Source organism: Schistocerca cancellata, chromosome 7 (genome assembly GCF_023864275.1).
Source record: "Schistocerca cancellata isolate TAMUIC-IGC-003103 chromosome 7, iqSchCanc2.1, whole genome shotgun sequence".
NCBI lineage: Eukaryota > Metazoa > Arthropoda > Insecta > Orthoptera > Acrididae > Schistocerca > Schistocerca cancellata.
This window is the reverse complement of record NC_064632.1, coordinates 164,433,719-164,447,182: the sequence shown is the minus strand read 5'-3', so window position 1 is coordinate 164,447,182 and position 13,464 is coordinate 164,433,719. Positions and strand designations below refer to the sequence as shown.

Here is a 13,464-nt window from a genome sequence, read left to right as displayed (position 1 = left end):
AAAGTAAATTTATTTTTACGCAAGATGAATTATGTTATGTGTGTGAAAGTGGGATGGATATCTAAATCACAGAGCGTTCGAAACTGAACAGTTTGAGGACCAGACACTTCAAGAATTTCGAGCTGAGGCATTTATGTCACAATTTTAAATTTACTGGCACATTTGTGTGATGTATCTTAAAGTATATCACACAAAAAAAAGACCAATATTACACGTGAAAGCTTAGCTTTTCTTGTAGATATACGGTACTGTGTACATTAATGTAAACCGTTGACTTTTCCTCTTGTGTGTTAGCGCTATGTAACCAGTAATCTTGCTAGTGGCTGACTATAACACGTGCCCTATGCTCTGAATAGCTGCTGTCATCGGCTGGCGAGATCTCGTGGCTTGAGATATGACTCGCTTACAAAAGGACATCACAACCTCGGTTGCAACGCTCCGGAAACTAACAAGCTGTGTTTGGTGCAATTCGAATTTATACTTTCGTAATACGAAAATATGCAGCGTATATGTTGCTGCAAATCAAAGGTCTTTCCAAAACTTCTCTGCTCCGGCTTTTCTTTTTTTTCCGGGAAGTTCTACGCGATTATATAAAACGTTAACCATTCAAAGGATTGATAAGTTTTACAGTTTTGAGGGAACTTTTTCTGTGCTAAGTGACAGTAGGTCGCCCGGGAAAAAGCATATTTTTTAAACGGGATATCCGGGAGAAATCCGGGAATAATCCGGGAATTTTTTTTCCTTGTCCCTGTATACACCCTGTGCATGACAAATTTTCCTGTTCATTGTGCATATGAGATGGAAACATGTAAAGGATGATTTCCTATTAAGGAGAACTGGATATGCATTGACATATTTCACATTGAGTTGTTTGTTGAAAACAGCACAATAGCTGAAACTGCAATTGTAAATAAATAAATACATTTAATACCTATCCAATTTTAATTACCTGGGATCTAGCTTGGTGATGGAATGTGTTAGAAGAGGTAATCCTGGAATGGGAAAAGGAAGTAGCCACAGAAAGATTACTGTACAGAGTTTGCATTAGAGGTTCAAGGAGTGATGTCAGTCAGCTGCCTTGCATTCACCCAAGCCTTGGCAATCTTGCCAAGAAACATGGGGATAGCTGTGAAACAGGTAAATACACTGACGAAACAAGCAGAAAAATGTGGCCTCCAAATTTCTTTTGAGAAAGCAAAGTACTTAATGAATGTCTGAACAGTACCTTATCAGCTAATAACTGACTACAATAAAACAGAAAAATTATATGTAAGTAATGAATGTGGTTTCTGTGATTTCAGGGAGAAGATGTGTTCAAAGCTCTAATGGAAGCAGGTGCTAATAGAAGTATTACTCTGAGGATTGCACAAAATTTTCCAAATCCAAAACAGCCAAACTTGGACACTGAAGATCTCATAAGGCATGGAGCTGCTGAGGTATTTCCATAATTTCTGCTTAGTGTGAAACTAAACTGTATGGGGAAAATTGCCATTACAATGGTAGAATGTTTGGTTCCATCAGAGAAAATACCTTAACATTTTACAGTGTTTCAGAAGATACCACATCTGTCATCATTTGTGATGATGTTTGGTTTGTGGGGCGCTCAACTGCGTGGTTATCAGCGCCCGGGTCATCATTTGTGATGGTATCATTCATTTTAAGAACTTGTTTTGTGCTAAATTGACAGGCTCCACTGGATTACACCTTTTTCCACCCCTCTTGCCACTGCCCCCTTCCCCCCCCCCCCCCCCCACCACACACACCCACACACACACACACCTACCTACCTACCTACCTACCTACCTACCTACATTTGACTTTCATCTTTGTAACACCATAGTAGTAGCAGCAGCAGCAGCGGTAGTAGTAATAGTTTTATTCATCTGTGGATCACTTATTAGGGTACTGGGTATGTCATGATGTTGTAGTTTAATGCATATATACACAGGCATCTACGCAGCTACAGGTCTAGTTGGACAGGTATGAGACAGGAAATTGACTGATACCTAATAGTTCAAGCCATCCTGGCATTTGCCTCAGGTAATTTAGGGAAACATGCTAGAGTTCAATGGCTGCATCATGACCTGGGCCATCTGGATCCTTCCCTCCGTTCACCACTGGCTTCTCTGAACTTCGCAAATGCCACACATCCTTGCTCCCATAACCCTCCTGGTCTTAATGTCCACTAACCCATTGCCCCTTCCCCCTCGACCCAACAGTTCCCCATTCTTTTGTCCTGTCTTCCCTATTCCTCTGTCTTGTCACTCCTTCCCAATCCACATCTCCACATCACCTTCTTCAGGCACCGCTGGCTCACACTGACATATCACATCCGTATCCCACGCATCTGCTACCCCTCCCTCCCGTTGTGGCTGTTCTGCCTGCTTTTATCTTTGTTGATCCTTGTTTGTTGACTGTTCTCGGTGTCTTCGTACTGTGTTGCTGCACTGGCTGAAAAATCGGTTGCGGATTCAGACACTGACTAAATGATGTAGATGATAGATGCACAGTTATGTTTTACAGTACTTAAATTTTCACTTCGCGCACCCCCCTAATAATACACAGTTATATGTGTATGGCCAGTGCACTATTGTTTAAACTTTCCATGAGCCTCATTAATAGTTTGCAGGTAAAACTCCACATACTACTGCAGTAATTTCTTGTCGAACGTCTACAAACAGTGAAACCAAACAACATAGTTCACAGTTCTTGAAGAATGATCATCTATGTATGGAGCAGACACTGTCACTGTTTTTACACATGGCCTAATTGTTTAACACTTATTCCTAAGTTAATTTGAAGCATTGTTGTTGTTATAACCAGCACAGGTTACTCATCTGAAAGTCGGCCATGGACTGACTGTCTCATGACCAAAAATTGGGCCCTTATATATCATCACAATAATAGGTGCTGAAACTACACATTGCTTAAAGTTAAATTTACAGAAATTACAATTAAAACTTAAACAATTCAATTAGCTGAATACATTGAAAAAATGCGTCTTTTTAACAGTTTCTCCTACTACAAGGTTTAGGCCGAATTATTTGTTTAAATCATGAAATTAACAAATATAGTTACACAAATAGTACTTTTGGCAAAACTATTAATTACTTTGGAATTAACGAAGGGCTGGTTTTGCTAACATGTTTTTGAATAGAGCTAAATAGATACTTTGATATTACTAGCATTTCATCTTCTAAACATTTATAATTAGTGCAAAATTTATATTTCTTTATATGTCAACAATAGAATACAAGATCCAGAACAATGACTGATTTCATCCTATAACAAGATACTAACTAGGCATAGTCAAAATAAATTAGAAAATCAATTACATATGCAAAACTAAGCACAAAACTAGATCTGGTGTTATATTCTTTAAAACAGGCCAATCTTTCTCTCATCTGAAAATTCAGATTATATTCACGTATGTTAATGATGATTAGTTAAAAGTAACAAAACAAATTTAAGGAGGCAGATGGTAAAAACAAGAGCGGAATTAAAATCATCCTAGCCTAGCTTGCATCGTCACATCACCCTCTAATTGGATTGAGCAGATAGGTATTGCAAATAGCTAACTGAAATATTCAATGACCACTCATGACCCCAGAAATTGGGTTTAAACACACAAAAAATATTACATAAGAAATCCTATCAAGACTACAGTACATATGTTTTTCAAATTTATACTTATATACACTGGCCATACGAAAATCCCCGTACAAAATATATACATACAGATCACAAAGTATCTACAAGTTATACCGTATTTACTCGAATCTAAGCCGCACTTTTTTTCCGGTTTCTGTAATCCAAAAAACCGCCTGCGGCTTAGAATCGAGTGCAAAGCAAGCAGAAGTTCTGAAAAATGTTGGTGGGTGCCGCCACAACTAACTTCTGCCGTCGAATATATGTAGCGCTACACAGGCATGCTTTGTAGGCACAAAGATAAATACTGGCACCAAAACCTCTGCATCAGGAAATAAATTAAAAAAAAAAAAGTGGAAGACGAGCTTTTTTCTCCGCCCCGAGTTTCGACCACTGCATTTTCATACATTATCCAACGAAGTAAATACAAATTCCGTATTGTTCATCTTCGAATGTAGCAGCATTTCAATGTAATACGGGCCGACTGGCAAGACTGTTTGGGATGTTTGTCAATATGGCCAACTCTACTTTCTGAATTTTTTTCCTATCTGTGAGACGAGTTGGTTGCTAATAGGAACTTTTACAAATTGTGAATCACATGCAGTATTCTCGTCACCATAAGAATAATACGAATATAAACATTTTGTTTCATGTTGGCTGCTATCTCATTTAAGTCCTGTCTGCCTAATAAACTACGAAACTAGAGTGAGACAACAGCAAACGCGGAGGAATATACATGTCATGTCATGTTTATATTCGTATTATTCTTATGCTTAATAGTGATACAGTCAGAAATGAAGCATGGCAATTGACTAGATTTTTACATCTACGATGACTCTAATTTCTGTATAGAATGTAATGTACTAAAGAGGTGCATGCAAAGATTTTCAAACGGAGAAAAATTTTCGCTAAACTCTCGTTCAGAACATCTTCTATCATACGCAGTCTATTATTTGGTTGTTGTTGATCATTATCAAAGAAAGCAGGAGTGTAAGTAACAGCAAATAGCAGTTTCTTGCCATTGTTTCGCTAATGAGACGAATCCTCTCTTTTTTTTTCTTATTGTAAGCGGCGGTAGCGCGCACAAAAGCAAGCCCTGCCGTGAGCGGCTACAGGCCGTAAACACGCACTACCAGAATGCGACAAACAATGCATGACACAGTACAGTAATGCATTTTCTTATCAGATCAAAGAAAAAATAAGCAATCAATTCAAACAAGACGAGGCACGTGGAAAAGGAAGGGTACCCGTATAAATACGGACGGAGCGCTTGACGCATAGCAATGGCTACCTGGTAAAGCTTAACTGCTAAGCTTACGACTCGAACCAAACTACTGTAGCTGTATCGTCATTCATTCGCCCGAAATTGTGTCTCATATTACAATGGACCAACTTTGTTTCGATTTGGAGATGCGGCCTATAACTTCTCTCTCCCCTTGAATTTCGAGTCTCAAATTTCAGGTGCGGCTTAGATTCGGGAAAATTTATTTCCTTGATTTCGAGTCTCATTTTTTCAGGTGCGGCTTAGATTCGAGTAAATACGGTACTTTCAACAAAATTTAAGCATATTCATAACCAGTTATGTCCTTTTTGGGTTAAACAAGGATTACATTTTAAAACACATACCACTTTGTACAAGCCCTGTCGTGCTAAACAAAATAAATCCTCATGGGTTGAACAAAAAAAAAAAAAGTTTAAATTACACTGCACATTGCAGTTCATGTTCAGGCAAAAATTTCACTTGCTCAGTGTTTAGTATGTTTTGCAATCACTTTCACTTTTTCAATGAGCTTTAACACACTTTCTCACCAAGCTGTCCATGCCTTAAACAGGTCCAAGTGGCAGTTAGCAAGGAAATGCACCACAATTAGTTCCCTTGGAGGTGGTTCTCCTGTGCCACAGTACATGAAAAAATGAGACAAAATGCCCTGCTTTAGTAAACTTGTGCTTCTAATTCAAGTCTGAGAAAAAATATGTTTAACACTAATGGCAAATGATATTCATTACATGATAAATAAATACATGGTGTGCATAGCATTACAATAATTAGCACTAAATTTGGCTGTAGTATGAAAGGTGTGGACTAAAAAAAATTTTAAAATCAATTGCACATTACACTACAAAATACCGGGTGATCAAAAAGTCAGTATAAATTTGAAAACTGAATAAATCACTGAATAATGGTAGATAGAGAGGTACAAATTGACACACATGCTTGGAATGACATGGGGTTTTATTAGAACCAAAAAAATACAAACGTTCAAAAATGTCAGACAGATGGCGCTTCATCTGAGCAGAATAGCAATAATTTGTATAACAAAGTAAGACAAAGCAAAGATGATGTTCTTTACAGGAAATTCTCAATATGTCCACCATCATTCCTCAACAATAGCTGTAGTCGAGGAATAATGTTGTGAACAGCACTGTAAAGCATGTCCGGAGTTATGGTGAGGCATTGGCGTCCGATGTAGTCTTTCAGCATCCCTAGAGATGTCGGTCGATCACAATACACTTGCGACTTCAGGTAACCCCAAAGCCAATAATCGCATGGACTGAGGTCTGGGGACCTGGGAGGCCAAGCATGATGAAAGTGACGGCTGAACACACAATCATCACCAAACGACGCGCGCAAAAGATCTTTCATGCGTCTAGCAATACTTCGTTTCCCCCCCCCTCCCCCCTAATAAAACCCCATGTCATTCCAAGCATGTGTGTCAATTTTTACCTCTCTATCTACATTATTCCGTGGTTTATTAAGTTTTAAAATTTATACTGACTTTTTGATCACCCGGTATTACTCCTAAGTCATAACTGTCTGAAACTGGTTAAACTTGAAATGTTTTTGTTTCTTTTCCATTTGCAAAACAGCAAAAACTCAAGATGTGCATTACCTCTAGTAAATACTCAAGATGTGCAGTAGCATAGATCTACTAATCATTATGTTATGAAAAAGGAATAGTCTCCATCACATAGCTTAATTACTATTCAAATCAAAATTAAGGGGATGGAAGTTGTACCAAATCATTGCTCTACTTCTCCACTCAACTCTGAGCACTACTCTTATTCAACTAGAAAATTAAATCCTCACAACATGTTACTACATAGTTTACCTGTCAGAATATCCACCTCAGTCTAGCACCACAGTTATCAGTGAATCAGCAAAATTATTGCTCTTTGTTCCAGTATTATGACTTTAAGCTCATAATAGAAGTTTTCAGATAACATCTAGGTCCAATAATGCAGCATTATATAACTTTTACCTCACTAAAATATTTCTCTTTCTGTTAAGCTCTCATTCCCAGCTGCAGTGTCATGAATTGCACAATATACACAGTACCCAATGTTGCCTAGTTCAAAATTAGATCATCAATGCAGTTACAACACATATGTTTGTAGACAGTTATCTTTTGCATTAATCATGTCTTTCAGCACCATTATTTCACTTACATTTCTTATCTTGTTAACTAGTGGAGCACATTCTCAAAAACTGTCCCGACTGTAGAGACGGGCTCCCTAACCAGTAAGACCCTAACATTATTCATTATTTTCATATTTCAGTATTGTTTCATTAGCTAATAAATAATGACCTGCTCTGCTTAACTAATGCAAAATTGACTCTACTGAAAAACACTCCACTGTAACAGATCCTTATGTTAAGGCTAAATTAACTCTCATTACTGATCAGACAAAATTATCACTTAGACAAACTATTATTTCACTGTATTCTAGCCTGAACGGCAATATACATACAAGTCTTGCTAATACATTCTACACACATTACTCCAGGCAACTATGTTTAATGTTGGAATTCTTTAATGTTAGAAAAGGCTGTATCGTGACACAGATATTGATAGTTATCTCCACTGATGGCATTGAACATAAACACTTCTATTATACCACAGTTAATATTAAGATCTAGTATTCAAGATGGTTTATACTGCACATTGTCTCTGCTGCTACACCAAATTACCTAATTTCACACGTGAGCTGATTACTTCAAATGTTAATTATCATTGACATATGCTGACACCTTTCATCTTCAGTTTACCTTACCTCTTTGAGTTACAGAAATTCCTTAACCATGGTACCACTTTACTTCCTTACATCCTCTTATGATTCTATTACTTAAAACTGACACAATATAATCTGTATACACACATAGATAACCCTATAACAACCTTTTCTACAATATTTCTATACTAAAGCATGCTACTGTACAAAGTTACATGAAATTTGAAGCATTCTTCTGATTCACTTATGAACTACAGATAGGATAGGAGAAGAGTTCGGCTGCCTATTAAACATGAAAACGAGACAGACAGCTGGGGTAAGCATTATCGCCACATAATGAATTCAACACAGATTGTTGAAGCCCCCTATTTGCTGCTAGGTCTTACTTCCGGTTCAATGCACACTCCATTCCCCACTTCTTCATCAGTAACCTGCTCAGTGGTTAAAACTCTTAATGGCAAATGTAATTCATCTAGCACACACTTGTCCATACCTTTCAGAAATGATACTTCATACCTACTTCCACCGAGCGAGGTGGCGCAGTGGTTAGACACTGGACTCGCATTCGGGAGGACGACGGTTCAATCCCGCGTCCGGCCATCCTGATTTAGGTTTTCCATGATTTCCCTAAATCGCTCCTGGCAAATGCCGGGATGGTTCCTTTCAAAGGGCACGGCCGACTTCCTTCCCTAATCCGATGAGACCGATGACCTCGCTGTCTGGTCTCCTTCCCCAAAAACAACCCAACAATCTACTTCCATTGCATTTAAAAATAAATTTACCACTAGCAAAATCAATATTTACACACCATTTGCACAAGAAATTAGTCCCAAATATTACATCAATGCTAAGATTGTGAATTACCAAGAATTTGCACTCCAGCAGCTGTTCTGCTAATTCCACAGTTAATTGTTCCTCTTGTTTCACACTTTTTGAGAGCTTACCAGTAGCACCAATAATTTTTATTCCAGAAACAGACATTACTACTGTACCCTCTGTGTTCTTAATAGATTAAAAAAAATGCCTGTGAAATACCATTCAAATCACTACCACTGTCAAGTAAACACGTAACATGTATACCTTGTACACTTGCTGTTACTACAGGGTGCCACACTTCCTTTTTACTTACAGTGTGATCTTCTTCATACAACAAATCCTCATTAATCCTTTCCCTAGAAGAATTATCACGCTGCTTACCAAATTGTTTATCAGACACAGTCAAATGACAGATAGCATGGTTCTCTTCCTCATTACCCCTCTCAAACTCTAACTCTTCATTAGGCCTAATATTATCCTCCTCCATTCACTCTTTACTTACCTCCTGGCCATCATTATCAATTATAAATTCAAATACCTCATCCTCATCACTACTGGATCTGTCACTGCTATCATCATTACAACTGCTGTCAGAATCAGACCCACTGTCACTTTCACTATCCTCAAATATTTGGCTAATTAGTTGATAAGACGTGCATTGTGTGCAGACAAGAGGAGAGAGGAGAAACCAGAAGAAGACGAAGCAAAATGTGTGGTATTTCTGCCATTTGCTGGACTGCCGACAGCCAAGATCACAAGAATATTAAAGCAGCACGAAATAACAACCATCTTTTGCACACCGCAAAAAGTTAGATATACTTGGCTCAACCAAAGACCAGCTGGGGTTGCAGACACCAGACGTTTACAGTATTGAGTGCGAATGTGAGATGGAATATATCGGGCAGACACAATGATGTATCTCCCAGCACTGTACTAAACACATCAGGAACATACGACTAGGACAGGCAAGCAAGTCCGTGATAGCAGAACATAGCATTACCAAGGGACACACCTTCGAAATCGAAAAAATGAAGAAGCTGTGCAGTGCCAATTGTTTCTGGGACTCGATCTTCAAAGAGACATTGGAGATACGTCTGCACAACAATTTAGTTAACAGGGATAGCAGTTTTCAGCTCAGTGCAGTATGGAATCCCGCAATTGACAAAATACGTCAGGAACGCTCCGATCTGAAGGAAGCCACGTCAGCAGACAGATTGGATAGCCACTGTGTCTGGATGCCAGGCTGTGCCATGGCCCCCCACTATAACCGATGCTGTACCTCTTTCTGGAGGAACGTGATTGGCTGGCCTACAGAAGCAGACAACAGCCAAGCAGCTATATAGATATGCTGAACACAGCATCCCGACACATTGCCTGAAGATGATGGGTACGAAACTCATCGAAACGTTGCAACAAGATGACGCCCAAGAAGAATTCATCAGTGGAATATGCCGAGAAAGACTGCAATCACATATAGTTAATCCTTGTTTCCAGTATTAGACCACAAAGCAAACCACCTGACTTCCTTATGTTCTCTTAAAAATTTAACATCTGTTTCGACACTTTGGACATCCTGAGCAACATTAACACACAGTTTCATCACTTAATTTTATTTTAATAAGTTCCTCCTCACCTTTTATGGGATAAACATTGCTACCCACACTATCATTCAACATCTCACTAGAATTAGAAATTACATTCGTCTTACCACTATCAGTTTCTTTACCCTTACCTGTGATTATAGCACATTTATATACAAGTGGCTCTTCATCACTACCTGCGCTAGTGTGAGCCAAAACTGGACCGTTATCCAGTTTAAATGGTTTGACCCAGAATTAAAAATCATCTCCTCCATTTATTTTACTTGAATTTCTCCTACCATTTCCATGCCCATTCTGGTTATTCTCCACCCAACCATTCCTTGAATTTCTACTATAATTAGTCCTGTTCATCCTATTTACCTGAAATTCTCCCCTGATTGTTGTTGCTGTTGCTGTTGTTGTTGTTGTTGTGGTCTTCAGTCCTGAGACTGGTTTGATGCAGCTTTCCATGTTACTCTATCCTGTGCAAGCTTCTTCATCTCCCCATACCTACTGCAACCTACATCCTTTTGAATCTGTTTCGTGTATTCATCTCTTGGTCTCCCTCTACGTTTTTTACCCTCCACGCTGCCCTTCAATACTAAATTGGTGATCCCTTGATGCCTCAGAACATGTCCTACCAACCGATCCCTTCTTCTAGTCAAGTAGTGCCACTAACTTCTCTTCTCTCCAATCCTATTCAATACTTCCTCATTAGTTATGTGATCTACCCATCTAATCTTCAGCATTCTGCAGCAGCACCACATTTCGAAAGCTTCTATTCTCTTCTTGTCCAAACTAGTTATCGTCCATGTTTCACTTCCATACATGGCTACACTCCATACAAATACTTTCAGAAACGACTTCCTGACACTTAAATCTATACTCGATGTTAACAAATTTCTCTTCTTCAGAAACGCTTTCCTTGCCATTGCCAGTCTACATTTTATATCTTCTCTACTTCGACCATCATCAGTTATTTTGCTCCCCAAATAGCAAAACTCCTTTACTACTTTAAGTGTCCAGGGTGTATACGGCCCGGGACATCCGGGAATTCCGGGAAAACCCCGGGAATTTTTTCATGCGGGACAAATCCGGGAATTTATTAGAATTCCGGGATTTTTCGTTGTTTTAGATTTCAGTTAAAGTTTTGTAGGTGTGACGTGTAAGATCTGATACGCTGACAAAGAACTTTAGTCCACTACTGCTGAATAATATTGCAGCAATGAAACACAAATCAGAGAATAACACCAAAACAAAAGTTTAGTTGCATAGAAAATGGGTAATTTACACAATGCACAGACCAGCTTGCTGACACCGTTAAGTGTCAAAGGCTTTAGGTCGAAGATTATGCAGTATGTCCGTAACGTGCATTCGATGTGTGTGACGTCACAATTGTTTACATTTCTAACAGATCACCAGAAAATATTACGAATAGTGGCTTGAGATGCGTTACTTTCAAAGGAAATTTCCACGCAAGATGATTTATGTTACGTGTGAGAATGTGCAGTGAATTTCTTAAATCACAGGGCGTTATAACTCTCATTCAAAACGTAACACTTTGAGGATCAGCCATTTGAAAAATGTCGGGCCAAGAAGATAACTCATTTATGCCACTATTTAAAATTTTACCGGCACATTTGTATTTGATATGACTTAACGTGTAATACACGCCAAAAAAAGACCGAGCTTCAAGTTAGTTTTCATATTTAATGTTGTTTTTACATAGATAAAAAATTATGCGATCGATGGCAAAAAGTGTAATTGACCTTCAAAAAAATGTGCATAATGTGTTACTGGGTAATGTCACAAGTCTCTTCATGCCAGAACACCTCGACTTTTCTACGCAACTGATAATCATTTTGGCACGATTTTAATTGCCAAATTAGAGCCTGTTACTAGGCCTACGGACTTCCTATCAGTGGACTAATATCAGTGGATGCCAATAGACGATGCAATTCTCGTTCGTACATACACATCTATTTGCGAGTTAACCGCTGTAGAAACGCACTTTGCTGAGTTGAGCGAGCTCGGTCCACGTTCGTAACGTACGCGCCACGGCCTGTCTTTCTCGTAGGCCTCGTGCTCAGAATAACTGCCGTCATTCGCTAGCGAGATCACGTGACATGAACTATGACTGGCTGATAAAAGTGCATCCCTCAACGCAATCTCTATTTTAGAGGTTCGGAAGCTACCGTGCTGTAATTTGTGGAATTTGTGTATATACTTTAGCAATACGAAAATAAACTCTGTGCATATTGTCTCGCATCAGACGACTTTCCAAACGCATTGTTTTTCCTGGATTTAGTTTCCTAAAGTGCTGGGACGTCCTCCGCCGGTATAAGACCTTTACGATTCAAAGGACTGATAGGTTTTACAGCTCCCAGGGAAAGTATACTGTTGCTTAACACGGATGTATTTTCACCCGCTTTATACGTAATTTCATCCGGGAGAAATTGTGTTTTTAACCGGGAAATACGGGAAAAATCTGGGAATTTTTTTTTCTTGTCCACGTAGACACCCTGGTGTCTCATTTCCTAATCTAATTCCCTCAGCATCACCCGACTTAATTCGACTACATTCCATGATCCTCGTTTTGCTTTTTTTGATGTTAATCTTATGCCCTCCTTTCAAGACACTACCCATTCCGTTCAACTGCTCTTCTAAGTCCTTTGCTGTCTCTGACAGAATTACAATGTCATCGGTGAACCTCAAAGTTTTTATGTCTTCTCCGTGTATTTTAATACCTATTCCAAATTTTTCTTTTGTTTCCTTCACTGCTTGCTCAATATACAGATTGAATAACATTGAGGAGAGGCTACAACCCTGTCTCACTCCCTTCCCAACCACTGCTTCCCTTTCATGCCCCTCAACTCTTATAACTGCCATCTGGTTTCTGTACAAATTGTAAATAGCCTTTTGCTCCCTGTATTTTACCCCTGACACCTTCAGAATTTGAAAGAGAGTATTCCAGTCAACATTGTCAAAAGCTTTCTCTAAGTCTACAAATGCTAGAAACGTAGGTTTGCCTTTCCTTAATCTAGCTTCTAAGATAAGTCATAGGGTCAGTATTGTCTCATGTGTTCCAATATTTCTACGGAATACAAACTGATCTTCCCTGAGGTCGGCTTCTACCAGTTTTTCCATTCGTCTGTAAAGAATTTGCGTTAGTATTTTGCATCCATGACTTATTAAACTGATTGTTCGGTAATTTTCACATCTGTCAGCACCTGCTTTCTTTGGGATTGGAATTATTCTATTCTTCTTGAAGTCTGAGGGTATTTCGCGTGTCTCATACATCTTGCTCACCAGATGGTAAAGTGTTGTCAGGACTGGCTCTTGCAAGCCTGTCAGTAGTTCTAATGGAATGTTGTCTACTCCCGGGGCCTTGTTTCGACTCAGGTCTTTC

At 38.9% G+C, this 13,464-nt stretch overlaps 1 protein-coding gene across 1 annotated transcript in view; it reads left to right on the top strand.

The window, feature by feature from the left end:
* The window catches only part of LOC126092434 (5'-3' exonuclease PLD3-like), a 104,669-nt gene that overhangs the window by 49,258 nt on the left and 41,947 nt on the right, over nt 1–13,464 (top strand). The window contains exon 5 of the mRNA XM_049908033.1: nt 1,302–1,436. Within this exon, the coding sequence (XP_049763990.1) occupies nt 1,302–1,436 (135 nt within the window). The remainder of the gene's footprint in view (nt 1–1,301; nt 1,437–13,464) is intronic.